General features: G+C 55.4%; 2 protein-coding genes across 3 annotated transcripts; both read right to left on the reverse strand.

Annotated features, from left to right (window-relative positions):
- Positions 1-2887: 2887 nt before the first annotated feature.
- On the reverse strand, positions 2888-10883 carry RPS6KL1 (ribosomal protein S6 kinase like 1). The gene is made up of 10 exons (XM_030239967.2): positions 10546-10883; positions 10126-10250; positions 9188-9280; positions 8344-8391; positions 7480-7612; positions 5215-6111; positions 4295-4384; positions 4063-4145; positions 3686-3781; positions 2888-3559 (listed from the first exon to the last, which is right to left on the reverse strand). The coding sequence occupies exons 1-10, from the start codon at positions 10781-10783 to the stop codon at positions 3449-3451; spliced, it is 1914 nt and encodes a 637-aa protein (XP_030095827.2). The 5' UTR covers positions 10784-10883; the 3' UTR covers positions 2888-3448.
- Positions 10884-14563: 3680 nt separating this feature from the next.
- On the reverse strand, positions 14564-21923 carry PGF (placental growth factor). 2 transcript variants are annotated; one of them, XM_050975435.1, is made up of 7 exons: positions 21761-21923; positions 21568-21607; positions 20726-20922; positions 19199-19275; positions 17521-17550; positions 17350-17430; positions 14564-16663 (listed from the first exon to the last, which is right to left on the reverse strand). In XM_050975435.1, the coding sequence occupies exons 1-6, from the start codon at positions 21824-21826 to the stop codon at positions 17364-17366; spliced, it is 477 nt and encodes a 158-aa protein (XP_050831392.1). In that variant the 5' UTR covers positions 21827-21923; the 3' UTR covers positions 14564-16663; positions 17350-17363. The 2 variants fall into 2 exon arrangements, with proteins under 2 accessions (XP_050831392.1, XP_030096494.1); XM_030240634.2 differs by having other exon boundaries at positions 17368-17430; positions 21761-21922.
- Between the last annotated feature and the right edge of the window lie 2963 nt (positions 21924-24886).

The following is a 24886-nucleotide window of genomic DNA, read 5'->3' on the forward strand; positions in this document are numbered from 1 at the left end:
CAAACTCTCACCTCTAGCTTGTCCTGTACCACTGGAAACTGCTTGCTGCTGCTCTGCTAGGGTACCCTTCCCTGCCCCTCCATGGCAGGTTCAGCTTTACTGCCTAGCACTGCAGTTCCTGGGAGGGAGAGGAGAGGAAAGGCTACTGTCCTGTCTATGTTTTGCTTGAAAATATTTCACACTCATCTGCCTTGCAATGGTGATCTGACCCCGAGGCCACTTGCAGGAAAAGTTTTGGTCAGAGCAGGGCTTGAGGTAGGTGTCATGCTTCTGACAGTGCCCTAGTTACACTCCCTCCACAGACAGTAACACGGGGTGGCAGCTCCCCTACTTTCCCTTGGCGATTGTCTTTCACTGTGGCATGAATGTTCTTGTTGGGGTGGGCAGAGCCCGTGACCTCTGTGGAGGTAGCACTGTTCCTGGGGACAGCCCTTTCACCATTACATGCCCGACGTGGGGGTGAGAACAGCCCCCAGCAGCTCTCCTTGGCACACAGCTCACTGGCGGTGGGTGTGACTGCTGGCTTCCTGCCTGCGGGGGCTTGGCCTGCTCCCAGCCAACACACAGCTGGGGGGCCAGCCTTTCACTGTAATGTACATCCCAGCCCATGGGTGCTGGTCTTGGGGGGGAGGGGGGCAGTTCTGAATCTGATAGCGCACACATGAATTGAGGGGTGAGGGGGTTGCTAGTGCCTGCAGAGTCTATTACTCTTACCCCCTACACAGAACTTGTAACAAAAATATTTAACACAGCGGATTTTAAATGAAATAAAACTGTGCAACGACTGCAAGGGGTCTGTTTGACTGGGTGAGGACTCTGTCATCAGCAGCATCCTGAGTGTAGTGCAAGAGTCCTGTTATCTGGTGGTGAGAGAAAAGAGGCAATGGGAGCTGAGCCCTTTGCTGCTGGTACTAAATTGAGTCTTCTCTGCCTGTGAACACTGCTGGCCTCAAACTCTCTGCCAAAGAATTGGTTGCTGGGTTCTTCCCAGCAAAGAGGAGGTTTTTAGGGCTGGAAATCATCCTTTTTTGGCAACAGAACTGTTACAGATTGTGAAGAATTCCCACTGTTAGCTAAAGGGCATGATGGCCAAGAGGGAGACCTGGGACAGGCTCATAAAGTTTTTCAGAAGTTGAATTTTTACTGCTGCAGTGGGAGAGTTGTAATTCATTCAAGGGTGGAAAGGCTGTTGCAGAGGGAGAAAGGAAGCAAGAACAAGGAACAATGGAAGCTGTCTGTGGTGCTGGGTGTTTCCCTAACAAGCTGTTCTCACTGGGACAACACAAAATAATTTCTGGATGATGGCAGGGTTTTCCCAGCTCTGACATCAACTTCAGAGATGGTTTACTCTTCCCAGCTACAGCTGAAGAAGGCAGCCCCTTCTAACAGAAATTTTGCACTCACAGCTGCCAAGCGGATGAAAGGGAGGGCAGTTCCTGATACTAGTGCCTTCATTTTCCTGGCAGCTAGGGACGAAAACAGAGTGCAGAGTCAGCTTTTTGCCTGGCCCTGGCTAGGGGAAGAGGAAAAAACCCTTGTTCTGTGAAGGGTAGAAAGTCTAATTCTTGCACAAATGAGTGAGGAAGGTGAAAGAGAAGGTTTTGGTTAAAAAATGCTGCTTGCACTCAGCCTCTGTGCTGGTTTAGGATACAGACTTGTACATGATACAGACTTTGTACATCAGCCTGGGGAAGCCTTTATTCTGTCTGGAGCTGCAATAAATGAGGCTTTTGAACCAATCAGAAAGGGAATATACAGTCAAAATCTTAAAATTATGCAAACTGCTTTATTTACTCTGCCCTGTCAAGGCTCGCTGTAAGAGAGTAGTGCTTGAAACTTCCTTTTGACTCTTTGGGTGACACCCATGGCACTGAGTTGCAAAATGCCATGCTGTGACTTTGGACATAGGGTTCTTCCTCCTGAACCTCCCCTGAATCACAGGACTAGGAGGCTGGTGGGCAGAGGTGGTGGGCAGAGGTGCAAGACTGCAGCCGGAGGGTTCAGCCAGTGTGGGCTGCCATGGAGAGGAAAAGCCCCAGGCTCAGCTGCTCCTGCTCCGTGGCCTTCTGCTCAGTACTCCAGTTTCTGCACAGGTGTCTGTACGTTTGGTAGTGTAGATGAGTTTCTCCAGAGCTCTGCTTCCCTCTGGTGGACGAGCACTCCTCCTGCTGCCTGGGAGGGTGTCTTTGCTGCTGTGGGCAAGCAGGAGCTGGAACCAGCTAGCCACAGAGACCTGTCGCTGGTACCAGCCATTCCTCACTGGGAGATAAGTGAGCAGTGTGAGGGGTGCTGGGAGAGGAGGTCCAGAACTGCACTGCTGCCATTGCCAGCTCCTCCTTCAGCCTGTGGCTTTTTACTTGCACCACCGAGCACAGCAGCCTCCGCCTTGGGCTGTCAGCAGACACGTGCTTGTGCTTTTTCTTTAATCCAGAATCTATGCACACTTGGCCTCCTTCTCTCTGTGCTGGCTCTTAGAGTTCCCCCCTTTAAACCCTCGCTGTGTGGTCCACCAGGGATGAGGGTGCTCAACGCACAGTTGGCAGGGCTGCTGTCCTGCCAGCTGAAAGGAGCACCCAGCGTGGAAGGCTGAAGCCTCACCACCTAACAGTGACAAAGGGCTGGAAGAGAACCGAGGCATTTCTCCCATGTCTGAGCTGCAGCCATACAGCTGTGCAGAGCTGTGAGGCAGGCAGCAGCACAAGGACAGAAGGCCAGGCACTTACTGCCACCTTCCGGGGTTTGGCTGCAGGGTGCTGATGGCTGGGGGTGACACCAACCCAGGGCTCCCAGGCAGGTTTCAGAAGCAGATCTGAGGCTCTGTGTCACTCAGCAGGCTTGGCCTACACCTGGCTGATGCAGCTCAGAAACAAAAGGACAATTCTCTAAGTGATAGTGAGTAATTTATTTTTTTCAGAGGGCCAGTGGGAAAAGAGCAGAGGGCTCCTTGTGTCACCCCTGCAGCAGGGATGACCCACACACAAACATGCAGTCAGGGAGGAGCAGAGACCACAGGCTTGGGCTCCAGCCAGCAGGGCCCAGAGGGGCTGCATCTGAAAGCCACAAAAAGTAACAGAGCAGGGGGGGGTCACTGTGGTCGCAGCAGAGATAAAAAACAGGAAGGGAGTTCCAGGGCAGGGTGCTGAGCTGAGGAAGAGATGCCCCAAGAAGGGGAACACCACCACTTCCTGGAGGTGTGCACCCAGGTTCCTTTTCCCCCCAGGGGGACCTGGAGAAGACAGGCTCAGCCTGATGCCTCCTCTTTGGAGATGGCAACGAACAGAAGCAGAGATGGAAGGACATGTAAGGCTGCAGAACCTCACGTGTGCCCCACCTCAGGGCAGCCCTTGAGGCAAGCCTTCCCCAGCAGGTAGTGCTGCCAGTGCCACCTGTGGTCACAAGTGCCAGGGAAGCAGCCCAGGGCCCAGCTCCCTGGGGAAGGACAGCCTGCCTAGCCCACCAGCTTGTTCCACGGGACTGTGCTGAAGAAGGAGTGAGACTTCAGCTTTGTTATGCCACCTCCTCCAGAGCCCAAGCGTCGTTTGGGATTGTACTGCAGGAGCTGCAGAGAAAAACAATGGGACAGGAGGATGGGGAGATGAGGACACTGGAGATGGTACCCAGACTGGACCCTGCCTTTCCCCAACATCTAGTGCCATTCTCCCTCCCATCCACCCGAGCCCCTCACCTCAGTGAGCAGTGATGTAGCAGCCAGGCTGAGGCCCTCTGGCAGATGCAGCTGGGTGTGAGGCTGAATCCCTGATGGATGGTTTTGGGAAAGTGGCTGCAGGAGGCAGAAGGTGATGATAAGCAGAGGCACCAAGGAGGGTTGGAGCACCCTGTTGAATCTTCCTTGCCACATAACCCCAGCCCTACAAAGCAGCACTTAAAAGCCAGGGCCCTTAACACCCAGAGACCATGCACAGGCACTGGGAATCATGTGTGTAAAGGAACCTGGCCAAGAACTGAGGTGCCAGCAGGGCAAGGCACCCTCCCAACCCTACACAGCAGGCAGCCCTTAAGCCTCCTTCCCTGCCCTCCTTGCACAGCTCCTTAGCCTCTTACCACTCCTGTCAGCAGCTCATACAAGAGAGAGCCAAAGCTCCAGCAGTCAGCTGCTTCAGTGGGCTCCATGATCCCCCCCACTTCTGCAGAAAGAAACAGAGAACAGTTAAAGCTGGAGGCAGGGAGCACCAGTGACCACACTGTGCTGGGCACTTCTCACTGCCTGCAGCAGCTTCCTCTAATTGGAGCCACTGTGCAGTGAGCTGGAGAAGCCAGGGGACACATCCCTTACCTGGAGCACTGTACAGCTCTTCCCGTGTCTGGCTGCAGAACTGGGGCTCCACCTCTGTCCACTGGCCAAAGAAGGTGAGCCGGACATGACCTGCAGAGCAGCACCAGAGTCAAAAGCAGGAAGGTTAGAAAAGACTGGGGACTCTGGTCATAGCATGAAGCCAAGCCATATGCCTGCCACTGGGAGCAGCCAGGGCACTGGGGCCCTGTCATGCCCTGAGCACAGAGGAACTGAGCATCCCCTGGCACCACACACCCCTTTGCTGGCCTCCCAGTGCTTGCCCGAGGTGCCCAACAGGTGAGACTGCTTAGGCAGGCTCCAAGCTCACAGATCTCAGTGCAGGCTCTGGTGAGGAAAGAAGTAGGTTTTAAAGGGGAAGGGGTGGGGGGAGAAGGTTAGCTTTCTCCTTGCAAAACTCTCTGCATTTTTATTTTCTTAAGCAATTTGTAGCTTTCCAATTTGTCCCAGATGTTGCCAGCTGGGCAGGGACATGCACTAACAACAAGACCCATGGCTCAGAGGGATGGGACAGCTCCAGAACATCCCCAGCAGGCAGTTACTATAAGCAGGGGAAAACTGACCCACTAGTCCCACTAACCTCAGACACAATTCAGCTGGTCTCAGCTTCTCCAGGCTGGGATTTCCCAGGCAGCCAACCCCCATGTGGGAGCAGGGGCAATGCCTTTCTGTGGCTATGGCCCTTGACTCTCCTGCTGCAGAGCCATCTCTTGTAATAATTACTTGGAAAACCTAAGTGAGATCCCACTTCCAATTTCAGAAACGCCAAATCTTCCCAGACTCCCACCCTCCTCCAAAGCAAACACAAGAAAGTCCACATCTGGAAATGGGGCAAGCAGCAGTCTCCCAGCTGGGAGACCAATTTCCTCCTCCTTGGGGCAGCAGCATGGGGCATTACCTACCAGCTGTATCAAGCAGAAGGTTCCTGGGGTTGAGGTCCCGGCACAATATACCCTGTTGGTGAAGTCCCTCTAAGGCCAGGAGGATTTCTGCTGCCCACAGCTGCACCTGCTCTTCCTTCACAGCCCACGCTCTCCGGCTGTGCCCATGGGAAGCCAAAGCCCTGCACTGTCCTGATGGTGGCTGTTTGCTGAGCCAGCCACAGGTCAGGCTTGCCCCCCAAGAGGGCTCCCACGCAGCTGGGTCAGGCACACTGGGTTTGCCAGAGCTGGACAGGGCAACTCCTGCAGGAAGCTGTCTCTCACCCAGGGTCAGGAGGGGCTGAGCCTGGGAGGCCTCAGACACTTTCTGAGTTGGCAGTTGTCCTGCCCCCAGCTGGCCCCCTCTCACAGTCTTTGGTACAGGGACAAGCCCCTGGGGAAGCCTGGGGCCTCGTTGGGAGGCTGTTCTCTCAGCTATGCAGCCTGTGCCACTGGTTAGATCATTCCGTGGGTAGACAACCAGGCCCTGGCCAGGACATTTGGCCGACACTGCTGGAAAATGGTCCACAACACCAGACACAGTCTGTGTCACACCCAGATCCTGTCCTGCAGGTGCAGACCCACTGCCACCAGCAGGAGCCAGGAGAAGCTGGCAATGGTTCCCTGAGTCAGAGTCTGTGGGGCCAGGGGACTGCTCCTGAAGGAGTGATGCATCAGTGTTTCTCAACACTTGGTAATTCACAGAGCCTGGGAGGCCACTGCCTGTCCAATCAGGGAGGATAGATACTTGGCTGCCACCCTGGGAGTTTCCCACACCATCCTCTGTGCCATGGTGCTGGAGGGCTTGAATGGTGTTTGAATCAGCACAGTCCTGCTGGACACAGTACTTGGAGCGGAGGTGAGACCACAGTGTCCCCCCTGGAAAGCAGAAAGGAGAACAAGTGATGAGGCAGAAATTGTCCCTGGTTCCCCCACTGCTGACACAGCCCATTCAGGCCCAGGCCAAGGCCCACATAGTGGGGTCATGATGGAGCATCATTAATCTCCCCAGCAGCAAAGCTCAAGTCCGTGCAGAATGCACCCCCACCCTGCAAGCACACCATGCCCAATGCAACAGCTTCCCTAGGACCTGGCACACCTAAGTCCCATTCCCTCCTCCTTTAGCAGCCCTCTCCCCATTCTACACAGTCTCTTTGATGCCACCTCTGCCACTTCCACGTCACAGACAAAGCCACATATTCACAAATGCTCCTGATCCCACTGTCATCCCTACTTCCCCCTGAAAGCCTTTCCCTCCTGTGTGACAGAAATGCCGGAGAGCTCCCACAGCATGGCATGAGGCCATGGATCAGCAAGGAGCCACAGCAGCAAACCCTGGAGCCCACAGCCTGTTGCCAGGGCTTCCCAGCCTCGCTACATTCAGTGCTGGCTTCTTTCTGTAAACTCATCCTATAGCAATGCACAAGGAGTTGAGCCTGTTCTCCACATCAGCCTCCATTTGTCATACTGGACTCCAGCTGCTGCTCCCTACACATCCATTCAACCAGCAGAGTAAATAAGCTCCATGGACAAGCTTCCACCTCATCATGCTTCTTCACCGGGATCTGGGACAATCTCAAGTATGCCTCCTTGATGTACCCAAAGCCCAGTATGCTCACTGCCCCTTATGCCCTAATTTTCCATTTCCTCTCTTTGGTATGATCTCAAAATCCAGTGTGACCTTTTGTAACCAAAAAAAAAAAAAAAAAAAAAAAAAAAAAAAAAAAAAAAAGTTTTATAAAGGTTTTGTTCTACAACATTCAGGTGAACTACTACCTCACTTTGTTTTCTCTATCACCTTCCTGTTATGGTCAGACAATGCCAGTAAAATGAAGAGATTTTTCTTTCCAAGATGCTGAATCACATCAACTTCATTACCCAAAGGCATGACTGCTCCCTCCCATGAGGCACAGTGTGTCACCTCTCTAAAGACTGAGGCTGGTTTCCATATAACACACTCACACACACAGAACTTCTTTCTCCTTGTAGGTCTCCATAGGCCCATTTCTAGGTCACGTCCCCAGCCAGTTCTTATCAAACCTCTGCAATTCACAGCTGAACTCCTCTGTTCACTAAGTCCCCAAGCCCTGGTACCCACCATCCTCCTATGAAGAAGACAGCTTATATTATCACTATAAAAAACAGTCCCAAAACAGGAGGAGAAACATACTTTGGGCTTTAAAGAAAGGACAGTTTGGGATAAACCAGGATGCTTCACGGATGGAAGGCAAGGCTGTCCTCACTCACCCTGCACGTGCTCCAGATGGAGGAAGATGGAGTCCTCACTCACATAGTAGCACAACAGCTTGACCATGAAGGGGACCCCATGAGGGATGATGGTCTGTCGCTCACGAGTCTCAACGTGGGATTTGGGGAGGCTCTGAGGAGGGACAGGTTGATGGGTACAGCACACCAGGGACTTGGACTCTGTGCAACCTAGCACCTGGCAGGGCTGGAGGCCAGGCAGAAGGGATCGTGCCTTCTGCCAAGCCCCATGGCTGCTCCCAGGTCACCCATGATGGAGCTCCCCCATCTGCACAAACTTGTGGCCCATACGGCTCTGTCAGTCCCCAGCATGCAGCTGTGATAAGGCAGCACTCTGCAAAGCTCTGCCAAGGTAGGGCACTCCCCATCAGCACCGTGAGACAGGGCACAGCTGCTCCAGAGCACTGACTCCTCTGCAACCACCCTGCTCCCTTCATGGAGGAACCTACCATCCCAACCCTTTCTCCTCCTCCCCTGGAAATGATGCTTCTCCCTCTCATGCCAGATCCTCCTTGTCCAGTTAATGAAGTACTTCATTGTTAGTTCCAAGGACACTGAAAAACACTCTAGGACTTGTACTGAGCACCCCTCACAACCTGTTTCAGGGGTTGACTCAGTTTGACACAGGCTTGAAGTGTTAGAAGTCAGAGAAACGGATGACCAAGGAGAACCACTCCCCTTCTGATCACAGAGGATGACTGAGGCAGCCAAAAGAAGATTTTTGAACTTTGTCCAGCCTCTGAGAGCTGCTATTTGTTATCCTCTCACAGGCCCCAGCCATCAGCTTGGACAAGGTGGCCCCAGCCTGAGAGGGAGAAGCAGGCAGATGAAACTGAAAACACCCACCTTGAGTATAAAGGTCTCACCAGTGGCTGGATCCTGGACAATCTGCACCTGGGACAGCATACACAGAACTGGTCAGAAGTGGTGACCCAACATATAGCCTGCAGGAATGACCCAAGGGTCTCAACTCTGGAACTGTAACAAACTCCCACCCAACTGGAAGAGTTTTGTGAGGCTCAGACCCCTATTTTTGAAAGACAAAACACAGGTTATTGGCAAGGAGATAGCCATGCAGCCAAGAAGCAGGAAATTAATTAAATCAAGAGGTGGCTCCCATGCCAGTTTTACTTCCTTCACACTGAAGGGTTTCACAGTGCTCTTTTTGAGCTCAGACTGGGCCTCGGCAGGACAGGAGGATCACATCAGTCCTGACAAACTGAGATGTGCAAACAGCACGGGAGAGCAATGTGCCATGTGTGTGTGGATACAGTAAGCCTGGCATCTTCACTCCAAGATACTGAACTTCCAACCAGTTTTGATCCAGAGAGTTCAGCTTTTGCTGAAGTCTAGATTATCCACAGAAGTCCACCATTGTGGCACCTGGGCATCAAACACAATTCTATATGTGGGAAAGAGCGAGGTGCATAAACCTCCCTGTCAATATCTTGGGAAGTCTGGTAAGCAAAAATAATGGGAATATTAACGGATTTCCAAATTAACTCCTTAAGGAATCTTGAGTCCTCTCCTATGAATTTTTCTAGGTGGGAATGGTGTGATGGATACCCCAACATCGCTTGATGGCTGTGCTGAGGGCTGGCACCCCCATTCCAGCTGCTAGGACCCTCCATCTTATGTTCCCTTTGGTCCAGCCCCAGCCTCACCCCCCATCTCCAGGGCAAGTCATTACCTTATCAATCACTCCCACAACCTTGCATCGTCTTAGGTTTTCCACTGCTGAGCTCAGTGTCCTGATGGGCCGGAAGCGCAGGCTGCTGTAGCCCTGCAAGGTGGCAAGAGAAGAGGATGTAGGATCTAGAAATGCTGTTGCTCATTACAGTGGGTGAAAAAAGCCCCTGCATTTTCCAGAGGAGGCAGCAATACTGCCCAGCTGGTCAACATGCAAACACTCCAGTGGCCATGATTCATTCATTTCTAAACATCAGCTGGACCATTTTCTTGGCCAACCCCTGGATTTCTATATTTTCTAGGGAAAGCTTGCACTTGGAGCAGAGGCAAAAATCACACCAAAATTTGAAGCTAGACCTGGACTGTTTCAGCATTAGGGGGATCTGTGTGGAAGGTAGTTGTCTTTGTCCTCGCACTCTTCCCACTAGGCTCTGACCTTGCCCTGCCTCACTCCCCTCTCCCTTCTTTAACCACTTCCTTCCCACAATGCAGAAAGCAGCCGCTGTCTTTGGTTTCCATACAGATGGAAACGATGGCAGATGGGAAGAGGACATTTCTAACATTTGACAGGGTGGTTCCCTGCAGGCTTCAGTCTCCACAAAAATGTCCATACCCACTATGGCGGCTGCAAGCTAAAGCATACACACTTTGAAGGGTGGGGTCCTGGAAGCACCCTGGGCAGCCTGGGCCCACCTCGGCTCCTTGATCCAGGCAGGGCGAAGAGCTGCCAGCTCCCTTGCAGCCACTGGCAGGCCAGGACACCCGGCAGCTCTACGTGCCTGCCGTTTTCTCCACACCATCTTAGCGTGGCATCTGGCAGAGGCAGACAAGGAGGACCACTGGGGCTGCTTTAGCTCCGTGTCCACACCCCCACGCCCGTTTCCCAGTGTCACAGAACCGCTGCCATGCCACCCACGCGGCCCCACGCCAGCCCCTCACCGTGGCAGCGGTGTTGCCACCCCCCGCCGGCCGCTGCAGGTGGCAATTGAAGATTTCCTCGGCGCGCCGCAGGTACTGGGTGATCTTCCGCTTCACGGCCTCCCGACGCTCCTTGTTGGGGTCAACTGCGGTCGGTGCAAAGGGTGCGTGTGAGGGGCCAGGCTTGGGTCCGAAGGACTGGCCACAGCCCCAGGGGGATGCCCCAGCTCTGTCGCCCTTCTCCCGGTAGGGATGCACTCCCTGGACAGATGCCCCGGTGCCCTCAGCGCACTCCCTAGCGGGATTTTCTCGTCCCCTTGTCATTCTCCCGGCAAGGATACCTTGGCCCCTCACGGGACTCCCGATATGAATGCCCCGGTCCCCCGGCTGGTGTCCCCGGAGGGATGCCCCGGTCCGCTGCCCCCGGGAGGCCGCACACACCCTGCACGCCGCGGAGCAGCACATCCACACCGTTCTGGTAGTGGTTGAAGGCCTCCTCGTAGTCCTCGCTGACGTCCCTCTCCAGCGCCAGCCGCAGCTGCCGCGCCGCCTCCACCAGGTAGTCCCGGCGCCCGCCGCCCTCGGGCCCCGCGGGCACGACGCGGCCCCGCAGCTGCCCCAGGTAGACGCGGGCCTGCGCCAGCGCCCGGGAGCAGGGCTCGGCCTCCGCCCGGCTCATGGCCCCGCGCCGCCGCCCCGCGCCGCCGGGACACCGGGAGCGGGGCTGCACGGTCCGCCGGGGAGCGACGCACGGCCCGGCCCCTTCGCTTACCCGCACGGCCCCGCGCCCCCGCCGCCCCCGCGTTGCCGCGCCCGGGCAGCGCCGCCGCCAGCATCCCCCGGCGCCGCCGGGCGGAACGGCAGGGGCGCGGCAGGGGCGGGCGATGCTGATTGGCCGCGGATGAGATCATCACCATCACCCCCCGCGGGATCCGTGCCCGGGTCCCCTCGCCGGGGTCCCGCCCCCGCCCGAGGCAGGCGCTCCTCCTCTCCGTTAACGCGGTGAGCGCCGCTCCCCTTGCTTTATTATCATCCTTATTCACCATTAATTAACCTTAATTAACCAAGATCCCGTTCATTAAACTGTGCCTTTGCAGCCGTGTTTCCTTCCTCCCGTAATGTGTAATTAGCTGTGTTTTAATTATCCTTTGTTGTTGCCGTCCACCTGACTGGTGCAGCCATTCCAGCAGCTCCCCATTGCCACAGTTATGATGGTGGGCGTCTTGCCACTTCATCACGGCCAGCCCAGGGTACCCCTGGTTCTTCCTGATTTCCTCTTTCAAGTAGGTGCTGTTGGCCCTGACACTGAGCTCTCAGCCAGCCCTTCTACCAGCTCTTGCAGACTCTTTGGGTTTTACCAACTTATTCCAAAGTTGGAGTACAGCGCAGGGAACATCAGCACAAGTGCATTAAGGTGCAGCAAAGTGACAGCGCAACCGAGATCCCAGCTGGTGGTTAACAAATGCTTTGCATGTGAAAATATCAGTCTTTGGCTTATCCTAGAAACATGTATTCCTGCCCTCCTGGCCTGGCTTTTTCTTGGAAGGCCAGGAGGCCTTGCAGGGCCTGCTTGATCACTGCAGTTCTTAGTGAAGAAGATTTGCTGAACCAGGGGTGCTCAAGTGGTTACTACCAACTGGCCAAGTGGTTTGCTGTGTCTGTGGGATGGTTGGTTAACTGCCTTACCACTGGCATGGCAGGGGACCTGCAGAGGGAGAAGGGCTGGAATGAAAGCTAAGGGATACCCTTGGAAAAATGTGCTAAGATTGCCTGGGAAGAGATGCATCTTTGTCCGTCCCTTGCTAACCTATGCGCATGTCCCACTACAACAGGAAATGATCCTAAGAGTGGGGGTTTCATTCTGTCAGGAGCTGGCCCTGTGCTGTGCCATCACAGCCACACCAGCCTGGTAAGTCAGTGTGTCCAGCTGGACCTGGTACTTGCTGTGGGACTGGCAGAGAGGGCACCCATTTGTGGCTAACCTGCGGTTACTTCATACCCTGCACACACTTGTGGGGGATCTGGTGGGGCTCAGGTGCCCTGGGCAGCTCCTTTGCACAGCCCAGCCTGTTAACAAGAGAACAGGATAGTAAAGCTTGTGCCACAGCTCAGCTCAGCATCCAGCAAACAAACACTGTCTCTCTTACAAAAACCATTTCTTTGGGAGTACGAAAGTATTAACTGTTCCTCAGAGGGCAGGTCTAGGAGGATGCAGAGCCATCTGCTTTGTAAGGCAACTCACTGCCCAAAGTGTGCTTGGTTCTTTGGTTTCTTCTCAAAACACTTCCAGGTTCCTTTTCCAGACTCTTCCTAGCAGAGACCAATTTTTTCTGCCCAGCCTATTTATATCCCACAGTCTTTGTGGTCTTTTAATTCCCACCAGAGACTGGAGGCTCCTCCTTGAAGTGAAAGTCTGAGCAGGCAAGAAGTGAAGGAGAACCAGGGATGAGAGCAGGGGTGCTGCTGGCACAACTCACCTGCCTGTCTTCAGCAGATCTGTGTGGGCCTGGAGAGGACGGAGCACAGGAAAACCAAAAAATCCAGCACAATGTATCTGTAGAATGGTTTGGATATTGAGGTGATGGTGGCAGGGAAATGTGTGAAGAGGAGTTGCCAGGAGGGTACAAAACTCAGTAAGTTCTTCATCGAACACTTCTGAAGTGGCCAGAAGAGACTGAGCCAAAGGCATCAGCAGGAAGTGCCTCAAGGATGCTCCTGTGAGGAAAAGCCTTGCAGGGAAAGAAGACTTGTACCAGCCCTGAGGCACAACTGCCTTTACCTTCGGGCTTCCAAGTTTGCATGTCAGTGCTGGACAGAATACCTTAAATTTGGGAGATTACTTTCAGATTAACTTGTTGAAGAGTTTGTGGTCCTTGTTGGGAAGTGGGAACCGCCAAAGCAGAACCACTACAGACAAACAGCCAGGAGAGGAATGAGAGCTGCTTTTTTCCTCACAGGCAAAAATTGACACATGGGAGCTGGCAAAAGCTTAAAACACGCTGAGACTACAAACATCATTGGCTTCAACGGGCAGGATTGTGCCGAATTTTGTGAGGGTGCAAAAGACTTTTAAGTCACAGTCAAGAATTTAGGACCTCGGTGTTTTTTTATTTGCATGGAGACACGAGGGACACCTGCACGGGCATGGCTGGGAGATGCTGCTGGGTGCCAGTGCTCTGATGGCAGCCTGTGTTCAGGAGATCAGAGGTAACCAGTGAAGCTTTAATATCAGGGCTTCATCAGCTGCAATGCTACATCGCTGGGCCAATCTCACATCACCTTCACAGTTACTTCCCAAAAATTGTAAAATTATTTTCCTGGTGCGTAAGGCTGCTTTATGTTTTGTCTCCCTATAACTATCTTCTTAAACCATCCTACTGCAGCTCCTAAAGCCTTATTAAACAAACCTTTGCCCTGTAAGGCTGGAAGACACAGGGAGCCCAGGGACGCTGATAACTCGGTGGTGTGTTGTTCCTGGGCTCTGTGGGACAGCTGCAAGGGGTGCACAGGCAGGGAAAGGATGAGGGATTTGGGAGCACTGGGGTTGGAACATGTTTTCTGCCTCCACATGGTGGATGCTGCTGTCTTTGGGACTGGGCTATGTCAGGGTCCCTTTAGGGCACCAGTCTCCCCCTATAGCCCTGCACTGTAGTGCCTGGGGGACATGGGGTTCTGCAGATGTAGCTGACCTTGTCAGAGTGCTCACACATCTGCTGTGGGCAAGGAGGGCTGCCAGGAGCTAGTGGTATATAAAGCTGCAGCTGGGACCACACAGAGGAGGGACAGGCAGACAGTGGTTGGTCCCCTTGGGAGGAAACACGGGCATTGGACATAGCCCTGAAGCCAGGATCCCGTCTGCCCCCCAGGGCAGCAGTCGCCCACCCTGATCCTCATGTTTCCATTGGGTGTGATGTCCTGCTGGAAGTCCCTGCCACCCTGCAATGAGGAGGGTCTTAGGACTCTCCCCTCTGGCAGGGCTAGGGAAAGGAGCTAGCATTTCCCTGGGCATGTGATGCCTGCAGCGATCACAAGAACTTCATGGGCTAGGGCTCATTAGGTTCCTGTTACCTTCATGGAGCTAGAGCTGCAGCTCCCGAATCTCTTGTGTAAATGATGTTTCCCCCTGCTCCTGCCCTGCCCCAACTATTCTGCTCATCATGGCTGCACTGGGAGAGCCACATCCCCTCCAGCACCCACATTCTTGCTATCCAACACCCCATGCCATGGGAGCAGTAGGGGACAAGGCCACACATGGCACCCAGGTGATGGAGGGAGAGAAACAACACAGGGGTCTGTGAAAGGCAGGTGCCTGGCCCTGCCACATCTGATGGGCAGAGCTGCCTGGAATATCTCAGTGCCAGGCAGTAGCCAAAGAGGTGACACCAGACACCAGGAACTGTGTACAGGAAAGGCCACTGTGTGTTAGTGTGTTTGAATTTGTTTTAAACCTATTCACGAGTCTTGATAAACTTATTTTTATTAATTAACATACTTGATTTATGTACTTTTTAAAACATGTAATACTACCAGGGTATTAAAGACAATACAGAAACCATCACATACATCCCCAAGTGCTGCACTTGGTTCTCCTTGGCCTCAGAGCAAAACCAGACAGGCAGAAATGACACACAGTGATAGGGAAAGCCTGTATGGACCAGGCCAGCACATGGTCCACACAGACTTTGAGTGATATGGGAAGGGGAGCAGCGAGTTCCCCTCATCTGTGAGGTAGTGAAGGAGGAACTTCATGGGCTATTTTTGAGGCAAAGGCCATGTAGGTTGTGCTCCAGGATACTGTGGATGCCTGGAAATGGGATCCAAAAGGGATCCAGCAAGCTCCTGAACGATATGCCCAGCTGCACAATTACAACTCACACAGTCCATCCCTGCTAGACGGTGGCAGTATGCAGGTTCACATTACCTCAACACCCACCTCCAGGTTTCCCTGGCAGGGATCTGCTCTGTCCCCATGTCCTTGTGCCAGCCTCAGGCAACACCAGCATTATGGCTTGGAGAGCAGCCCTGCCAGATGTGGGAAGGAGCCACCTTGGATCCCAGTTCTTGCTGTGTTAGGCTCCACCCTTGTTCCTCAGAGCAGGATAAACCACAGCTTCCATCATTTAAGGGTAACCTTGAAACCCTTGCAGATCTTGCCCTCCAATCTTTTGTTTGAAACTTTCAAGAATGACTCTTGATTTTTTTTAATCCAGTGCCAGGAGTGCCCCACAAATGTATAAGTGCCATCTCACTCCTAGGGTTTCCAGCTATATGCACTGCTCCAGGATATGGCTTGCACAGACCAGCATGGCATGCATTTGGCAGACAGCCCCAGACCCACTGCAGCAGGGCTGGAAATGGACACAGAGAGAGCCTCAGGAGAACTGCTTAAGTGGGGAAAGCAGGGAACAGCAGTCCCCACAGCCACCTCGATGGGGGCCACCAGCTCCTCACACCCTAAGTAAAGGAAAGGGGGCCCTAGGCCAGCCTGTCCCCATGTCAGGTAAATGACCCTTGGTGGGGTGTTTCCTGAGTGGGCAGCCTGCGCCCCAGTGCCCTAAACTTTGCACCAGCACTTCCAGGGAGGACAGGACACTGAGCCAGACACTTGGACAGGGGTGAGAACAAGATGGGCACGGTGAATAGGGAGAGGTGCCAGTCCCACACTGGTGTGGAGGGGAAGGGCAGCTCACCTAAGAGTCTCCCAGTACCCAGCTGAACTCCAGCACGTGGATAGCTCCCAGACCAGGGAGCAACCTGCTGGTTGCCTGTTTCCAGCATCACACCAAGGACAGTCCCTTGGTGCTGCAGGATTGGTGATGGGGTCAAACCCTGGGTCACTGCCCTACTCCAGCCTGAGTGAGTGTCCATGGGGAAGTTCCCTGCCTTGTTGGAAAGCAGACAGGAGCTGCCAGCTCCCATGTCTGACCAGCTTTTATTGAGCAGGACAAAGCTGAGATGCAGCTGTGAATACATGAGGAGCCCAGTTCCCTTCTGTTCCCAAGCAGAACAGCTTCCCAGGCAAGATCCCTGGCACCTGCCCGGGCTGCCCCGTGCCAAGACTGGGACGGATGCAGCCCTACAGCCTTGCCTGCCCCAGATTTCCTTCCTCCCCAGCTGCAGAGCACTGGCAGGACAGAGAAGTTTTGCAGGTGCAGCCCGGTGAGCCCTCTACACTCACTGCCACATCATGCTGTCCTCCCCAGCCAGTTCCAGCAGCACATGCACCAGCTTGGCTCCTCATTGCCCCTAGAATGTCCTCAAACAGCAGCACACTGCTTGAGCTCCTCATCTTCAGCCCCAGGCTTGGTCACAAGTCCTTTTTTCTTGTTGCCAGAGGGGCAGATGGGGCAAGGGAGTCCTTGGTGCCAGGCTGTGTTCCCACCAGGGCCAAGCAAGAGTAACAGTCAGCTCTTCCATGCTGGAGTGATGCTCCCCGCTGCAGCTTGGAGGGACATGACTCCACAAGTGCCCCGTGCTGGGGACAAAGGCAGCTGGCTCAAACCAGGTGCTGGGAGCGAGGCTGGGGCAAGGCAGAGGCTACCTGCGTGGTGTGCCACATCTGCAAAGAGAGCACGGCACAGGGTGAGCACTGCCAGCATGGGAGTCTCACCTGCTCTGCCCTGGATCCCCTTCTTTGTGCCCGGCCCCTGTGACACAGAACTGCAGGGGGAGGGCCTGCAGGCAGCCTCCTCGTGGGGAGGAGTGAGGGTGGTGGGGCTGGCACTGGCTGAGCCCCCAACAGCAGACCTCAGTCAAAAGGGGGAAATGCTAGAGCAAACTGCTAGCCACAGCTGTCACACCTCAAAAGTGACCACAATGAGTTCAGCCTGTGCTGTTAGAGCAAGGAGTTTGAGAAAGTGAGATAAAGGATGGAAAGAGTAGAGTAACCCAAACAACAATCAGTCAAGGACAGCAGTAAGGATACAACTGGCAGCAAGAGGAGGCTGAAACTGGAAATTCATGGAACCTGGCATGGTCTGTGATGGCAATAGAGCTAAACACCATCAAGTCACCCAGCCCATCCATCCCCATTCTGCCCAGCTTTGAGCTGCTGAGCCTGGAGACTACCAAATACCTTGAGTCTTTGGTAGAAGGCCTGTTTCCCCACAGCCACTGTCTCCTTCCTGCTTACTTCTGTGTCTGCTCTGCACAAACCCTTCACATCTTCACTGTGTCAGTAAAGATCTAAATGCTTAATGAAGACACTCATCCCAAGAAAATTAACCCAGAAGACACCACACATACCTGCCCCTGCTCACTTACAGTTCACAGTCTTTCCGTCCTTTCTTGTCTTGTCTTCTCTTACCCCGGCCCTTGGACCTCCTCCTTCATAAGGAAAGTACCACAAGATGGGCTGATGTGTGGGAGATGAGACCCACAATCCCAGCCAGTAAAAATGCCCCTTGTGTCACTTACCTTCCCAACCTCATCAGGTCCTGCCGGGGCCTGCAGAGTGGGAAAAACGACAGAGAGAAGTGGTTATTGGGCAGTGCTGCATGTTGAGCTGCAGGAGCTGGCCCTGGGACATGCCCCAGTGCACAGCACAATCTGTCATCATTCATGTTTAAAACAGACACAATATCTCTTCTCTTGACCTTTCAAGCCCTCAGTCAGGAGCCGATTGCAGCAGGCAGAGAGAAGGCAGAGACAGCAAAGGGGCTGGTTGGCTTGGGTGACTACCCTGGGCATATGACATTTTACCAGTGAGGCTGGGGAGGGCAAGTTCAGCCTTAGCTGCTCTCAGTGGCAGCTTTCACATCTCATAGTGAAACAAGGTGCAGCATCGTGAGTAACAAACACGGGGGATTTGCTGCAAAGTCTCAGTAGCGGGTTCTCAGCCATGACCTACCTCCCCCACAGGGGTCACAGCCAGGACATCTGCCACGCCTACACCAACTACAAAAGGGAGTGATGTACAGGTGTGGAAAGCAGATTAGGAAGAAGCCAAAAGCTGCTGCAGAAGGCAGCCTGCACAATTGCTCATAGGAGATCCCCTGGAAGTTACCCTAGGCAGGAGAACCACAAAAGGCTTAGGAAATTCCCTGCATGGGAAATAGCTGGAAGCAGAGAAGGAGACCAGTAACACAACTGTCTCTTCCCACTCTCTCTTCTGCATCTACTGACAGACATTCCAGACAAAGACCGTGTGGAGCTGGGTCTGCTCCAGTACAGCTGCTCATAAAACTGCAGGGGAATACCAATCTGGGAATCCTCAGGACCTTCTTCCAGGAAAGGATCATGTCTAACGGCTGCCCAACAGGACACTCATCCCTCACTTTTCACCCTGGATCACCCTTGGATCATGATGAAGAGTGATTACCAGGACCCCCCATGCAGGCAATGCTGGAGTCTCTATGGCAATGACCAGCTGCAGGCAGCACCAGAGCTGTTCCCACAGCACTGCAGTCCTCAGGGAGAAGCCCCATCCTACCCAGGCTTTCACCACTTTTGGGACACAGTGAGCACCCCAAGGGGTTGCTTAGATGCCAGGATTCTGCGGCAGGCAGGTGCTGCACATCCATTCCAGGCCAGCACTGTATATCTAGGCTAGGCTGGCACTGTTTTAGGCTTTCATTTGTTGGCTTGGATGTAATCCTCTGCTGTATCCCCAGGTCTGTATGGGGTAGCCTCCCTTAAATGGTGGCACAAGACTCAGCTCTTCATCTTTCTCTTTGGGCCACAGTCACCTTCAGGCATGCCAAGCCATGGAGCTCCCCCAGAGCCACCACCTTGGACATGCTATCACACACCAAACACCTGCCACAGAGCCAACAGCCTTGCTCCATTACCCACAGGCAGATCCTTGGGCTAAAGAGCATAGGCCAGGCATGCCAAGGCAGCTGCAGGGATGGAGCACAGCCCTGCAGACGGTGCATGGAGCCTGACCTGTCACAATGGCACGCACCCCGCCGTGCGCGGGGAGCGGGTGCTGAGCTGTGGTGCAGCCTGGACAAGGGCCACAGGCACCAGCAAACCCTAGTGCAAAGACAGCAGGAGGGGGTGCCAGCACAGCCAGGGTGCCCACAGGGTGCCCCTGCTCCACACACAGGGTGAGCTGGCAGGCTTGCTCGTGCTGGAACCCAGGAGTCCCTACCTGCACTCGCACTGCTTGTGCTCGGTGAACGCCATCTCCACATAAGGTGCCTCCCCGTTTGGCTTTATCTTCAGGAGCTGAAAGAAGGGCAAAGGTTAATTCTCAGGCAGTGGCAGGAGGGGGCTGGAAAGACTCCTGAGCCACTGCCTTGCCACCCCAGGCTCTTGGGAAGATGCATGTCTAACCTGTTCCTCGGGACCTCCAACAACAGAGTCCACCTCCACACGTAGGCAGTGCTGGCCAGGCCTAGCTGCCCTGGCAGCTTGGGAGGCTCTGCTAGCACCACCCTTGTGCTTCAGGGCTTTAATTTAAGTCCCATGGTCTTGGGATTTCCCAGCCTTAGAAAAGATTTTTCAGTCTCTGCCTTTCTTGAGAATTTTCACATATTTGACCCCTTTGCACACCTCCCTTCTCTGACAGAATTATCTCCCCAGTCACATTTTTCAGGCCAATCCCATTGCTGCTGCCTCCTCCTGGACCCTTTTCCTACAGCACTGAGTTGAAATTGACTGGAGTCAGTACCACAGTGCCTCTCCTGTACCCAGGGGTACAGGATTTGCCCTGTCACATGTCACACAGCCCAGCCTGAAGTTCAGGTTGGACATCCAAGGGCTTTACAGGGTGCATTCATCATTGGTGTGAGCCACACTAGCCCCTGCAGAAGTGTCTGGCATTTCCACCCTGTACACAGCAGCAGGATCCCTCCCATAGAGGGAGACCTGTGCTTGGGGAGCTGCCTCCTGTTCACATCAGGCTTTTGATCCACGTCAGCCAAGAACTTTTTGCCATCCTGCCTTCCAACACACTTTCAACCTCAGAGAGACCAAAATCACTGGTGGTTTATTGCCGGCATTCCCTAGTCCTTAATCCATGGCAAAGCAGAGCATTTCCCTGGTGCCTGCAGCATCAGCAGGTGGATCTCTGGCAGCTCAGTGCAGGGGCAGCAGTGTGAGGACAGCTGCTGCCTGGTACACGGGGAAGAGTCGAATGGCCCAGGATCTCCCATCCCGCGTCTCACAGCTCACACAGTGGTGACTGAAAACGCAGTTGGCTCGGCCTGTCATGCTCACCGTGCCCCAGTGTGGGGGCATTCATGTCAGCACCACCCCAAGCACCACCTGACAGAGGAGAGCCTCACTCCCCCTTCGATTCAAGGGCAGTACCTACTTTGTCCCAGCAGGCAGCCACGGCTAACTGGAACGCCCCCCAGCCCCACCACAGGACAGCAAAGCCCTGGAAAAATGACAGCAAGGAGTGAGACAGACCACACAGAGAGAAGTCGGGGAAGGAGGGAGTGAGGCCAGTACCACCAGGATTGACACCTGACCTCAGGGCCAAGCCCAAAGAGCAGGCAGAGAGATCCTACTGGCTTGGCATGCATTTCAGCAGTTGTAAGTCCTCTTTCCCGTGCTAGCCACGCTGCTACAATGTCTAGGGGATTCAAAGCTGCAAGTTCACCTTCCCGGCGCTCGGTGAGCGGCCTCCAGCTCTGCGGCACAGCCCCGGCCCCGCAGCAGCAGCACGTACCTGCATGGTGACCGTGTTTGTCTCCACGGGGACGCAGCGGAGACCCTCGTCCCCACAACAGCCTCCACAGCGCTGCAGGGAGACGCAGGAGGGTCTGAAAATGTACTCCACCTCGTTGGGGAATTCGGTAATGACGTCCACCAGCTGCTCCAGAGGCCGGCAGAAACTACGATTCCAGATCTCCCGAAAGGTAAGGACTGCAAGAGACAGGGACAGGGACTATAAGGAGGCGCCCAGAGAGGCAGAGCTCAGCGGGGCCGCAGCCGGGGCAGGTGCAGCAGCCGCGGGGGGGGTCCTGCAGCCACCACGGAGCACAGGGAAGCAAAGGACCACTTTGTGCTCCCAGTAAGTCCGTCACCGTACTGGGCTCATCGCTGTGCGGGGACTCACACAACCGCCACGACAGGCGCTTTCTCCCTCTATCCGCCAGCTCCGTCTCCTGCCCAGGCACTCTGCCCACCCCCGAGCTCCGCCGCGAAGGAGCTCCCCCGCACCTCGCCCGGCCGGACAGCCGTCCTCTGGGGCTTTCCAGCAGGGAGAGCTGAAGCGGAGCTCTCTCACCCGGCACCCCGCATGCCGGCACCGGAGGGACGGCAGTCTAGGGACTGGGCTGCGCTCCGCTCCGGCCCTCGGCGGTACCCGGTGCCCGAGGACGGCTGGGGGCATCAGGTTGCTCCGAGCCTCGGCACAGCTCCCGGCTACCTCCCCGGCTGTCACCACGGGACTCCAGAGGCAACACAGCCCCGAGTAGTACCCAACGCGCCCCGACCTTGCGCAAAGCCTTCCCTGGGTTGCTGCCCCCTCCCAGCCGAGGCACCGGCGGCCGCCCACTACCAACTCACCGGGAGACTCCGTGCTGGCGGTCCCCCGTTCCTCCGGAGCCTGCAGGGAGGGAAAGGCGAGCTCTGGGGAGGGCGGCACGAGGTGACCCGCTGCCGCCCCCCGCCCAGCCCCGGGAGGAGCTGTCCCGGCTTTCGCGGCCACCCCGGACAGCCGCACCCTGCTCCGACCCCCCTCCCGCCCCTCGGCTCTCACCGGGGCGGGCGGTGCCCCCAGCGTCCCGGCCACCAGCAACCGCAGGAAGGCGCCGAGCAGCCGCATCGCCGCTCCCACCGCCCCGGTACAGACTCGGCGCCGCCACTACCGCCCTGCCGCCCTCGGCATGCCGCCCCGACGCCGGGCTACCGGCCCCGCCGTGCCGCCTCTGCCGCCGCCGGGCCATGGGAGCGCGCTCCGCTCCGCCGCCGTATTTCACCGCCACCGCCCCGCCGCTGCCCCGCCCCGGCCCCGCCGCGGGGACGGCCGGTACTCCCGGACGCCGCGGAGCCCCCTCCTCCAGAGCCCCCGCACCGCCTCCGGCCATTACTCCATCGGGCTGTCCCGGCTCGTCCATTCACCGTCCCGTGCCCGATGAATCCCCGGCCGGCGGGAACAACCGGGGCTGTGCTGGGCTCCTCCGCTTGCTGTTTTCTTTGCCCCATGCCCATCCACCCATTCTGCTCCACCTGGCTCCTGCCGCCATACAACAGCCCCTTTCCCACTCATTCTCTTCATTCCTCTACTGATGCCCTGTTCCCACTCAGACTTCCCGTGCCTGTCCACCCATCCCCTTCCCCCTCAAGCTTCCCCGTGCCTGTTCCATCATCCCCTGCCGTTGGACCCCTGCCAAAGCATTTCCAGACTCCCCAGCCTCAGGGACAGCATCCTGGTTCTGGTCTACAGCTCAGAAGGGAAGGGGGCACAGCAGGTCTTGGGTCAAACCCTGCTGCCAACCCAAAGGACCTCTGTTGGCCTTTTCTGTTCTATTTTTAAGCCCCAGAGGCCAGGGAAGCTGGAACTATGGGAGGTGTGATGAGAAGCCAACAGGCAACACGATCCCCCGTGGGCTGCAGGTCCTAGGGAAATAACGAGCTCTGTGTCCGTGCCAGGATTCACGTCCTCCTGGGAGAGTGGGGAAGCTGCTTCAGGGCTTCCCTGCCCAACACCATGTGAGGTCTGTCCCTGCAGCATGAGGATGCCAGTGATGTGCTCCCAGCCCTGTAGGATCTCTCCCCAGGGGATGCAGGACATGCCAGCTGCCATGCAAGTGTCAATGACTCAGGCACCAGCAAGAGCTGGGCTCAGTCAGGAGCTTCTAGGCATTGGTAGCACTGAGTGTGTGACAAAGCTGCTGGAGCAAGGCCTGGTAAATTAGCATGGAGATGGTGCAGAGATAAGCACACAGAAATCCCAGCCCCACTGCGGGGAGGGTGTGCTGCAGTTCATCACTCAGCGGCACAGCACCAGCTCAGCAGCTGCCGGGTTCAGTGCCTGTTCATGCTCCTTCTCCTGGCTGGGCAGGAAAGAGAAGGTAACACCCTTAATGTGATGACTGGAGCAAGCCTGTGGTCTCCCTCTGCCACCCTACAGACCCTCCTGGGCCAAGGGGACCCCCTTCCCACTTCCCCAGGGATGGTTGTGAGATGGGGTGAAGAGAGCATTTCCTCCCACCCGAAAGCAGAGGCCGCCCTGAGCAGCAGCTGCTGCCAACTCACTGGACAGACAGAATCCTGTTATTGCAAAGACCGTGACCACACAGGGCCTCATGCCTGTCCTTGCAGGAAGGTCCCTTGGGGCCACCTCTCAGACACAAGGCCAGCCTCTGGCACTGGAGCAAAGGGCTCTCCCCCAGGAGCTGTGTGGCTAGGGAGACCAGCCCTTAATTGCTGAGTGAAGTCCTGTTCCTGGTCTGAAGCTATTTCCTCAGAGGCCTTGGGCAGAGTTTACATTCCTGGGATGAGCATCCACTTTCTAGGCAGTGTGGAGCAGAGACAGGAGAAGAGGAATAATATTTGGACACCGGTAACCTGTGATCAGCAACATCCTCTTGCATATGGGAGAAACATCAAGCTGGCTGGGGTCACAGATGCTTGCTTTCCCCTCTGCCATGCTCCTCCCCAGGGGGCCGAGTGTGCCCTTCCCCAGCTGCAGGATAGGGCTGGAGGTCGATGCTATAAATGCACCAGCACATCCCTCGCGCCGCCTCCCACTCGGCTCTGGGGAGCAGAGTTACGCACTTTGGGAGCAAGGGACAGAGGAAGCTCAAGGAACCAGCCAGGGATGTAAGGCAAATAGAGACATTTCCTTAAAGAGCAAATGCCTCCCCTGCAGTGAGCCCCACGGAGTGGCTGCTGACTGAGAGCATCACCTCAAATATGCCACTGCCTGCCCGTGCCAGCTCCCTGCTCTGCTCACAGAGCTGAGGAAGGAGGTGGGTGGGGAATCATGGTGTGTCCTGGCTGTGGGTGAGCCCTGGCTGTCAGGTGGGGAAGTCCAGCTCTGGCACCCAGCTGCATGCATGGCATGGCACAGCCCTGCCAGGGAACAGGGTCACCTCCCTGCCTCCTACACCTTCAGGGTGAGAGGCAAGAGCAGGGGCCCTGGCTGCCCATGAGCACTGAAGGAGCCCAGAGCAAGCAGCTGCTCTTCCGTGCAAAACCCCACCCTGCTCATTGCAGGCAAGGTCCCTCTTGAGTAATCTTTTCCATAAAACAGCCCCATTTCAGCATCAGAGTTCTCTCACGGGCTACTTATACCCTGAAAAACCCCACCTTGGGCATCTCACATGGAAAGAAGCCAATAAAAACTTGTCCCTACATCATTCTTAAACTGTCTGCAGCCAGGACCTCCTGTGTCACCCCTGAAGCCCTCGGAGAACACCTCTGAAATCCTCAGGGCATTATTTTTGTTCTGCTGCTATTTAGGACACAGAACTCTGTCTCATCAAAGCTATAGGCTTCTACCAAGGGAAGGACCAGTCCGTCCATGATCCAGTGCTCAGCACAGTAACCCTCTTGTGTTTGACCCCAGTAGGCAAGAACCCCACCAGCAGCTCCCTATATCTTGCATTGTGACGGGACTCCTGAGGTCAAAGCAGCATGAGGACGTAGGGCACTGGGCTCCTCACACCTGCCCATCATCCCAGAGCCCCAAGGTCTCACCCTCGCTGTTTCATTTGATTGCTTTCTCTGCTTCTGTGATCTCTTCTTAGAGAGTCTCCTCAGCTCCTCTGCCAGAGAGCCAGTCCTGAGCCAGTCCTGCTAGCACTGAGATAAACCAGGTCAATCATCTGCAGTTTGTATCTCCACAGTGAGAATGAGGATGGGAGTGGGCTGGCTGGGG

Source organism: Serinus canaria, chromosome 5 (assembly GCF_022539315.1).
Source record: "Serinus canaria isolate serCan28SL12 chromosome 5, serCan2020, whole genome shotgun sequence".
Taxonomy (NCBI): Eukaryota; Metazoa; Chordata; class Aves; order Passeriformes; family Fringillidae; genus Serinus; species Serinus canaria.

What these genes read in the sequence shown, in the direction of transcription:
- PGF (XM_030240634.2), bottom strand. Translation starts at nt 21,826, where the DNA reads ATGCGGCTGCTCGGCGCCTTCCTGCGGTTGCTGGTGGCCGGGACGCTG. An exon ending in GACCTGATGAGGTTGGGAAG is followed by an intron (nt 17,431 to 17,520) that starts GTAAGTGACACA and finishes TTCCTTATGAAG; the next exon opens with GAGGAGGTCCAAGGGCCGGG. An exon ending in GGACGGAAAGACTGTGAACT is followed by an intron (nt 16,664 to 17,367) that starts GTAAGTGAGCAG and finishes CTCTCTTTGCAG; the next exon opens with ATGTGGCACACCACGCAGGT.
- RPS6KL1 (XM_030239967.2), bottom strand. Translation starts at nt 10,783, where the DNA reads ATGAGCCGGGCGGAGGCCGAGCCCTGCTCCCGGGCGCTGGCGCAGGCC. An exon ending in GTGGCAACACCGCTGCCACG is followed by an intron (nt 9,281 to 10,125) that starts GTGAGGGGCTGG and finishes GCCACCTTGCAG; the next exon opens with GGCTACAGCAGCCTGCGCTT. An exon ending in GTGAGACCTTTATACTCAAG is followed by an intron (nt 7,613 to 8,343) that starts GTGGGTGTTTTC and finishes GTCCCTCCTCAG; the next exon opens with AGCCTCCCCAAATCCCACGT.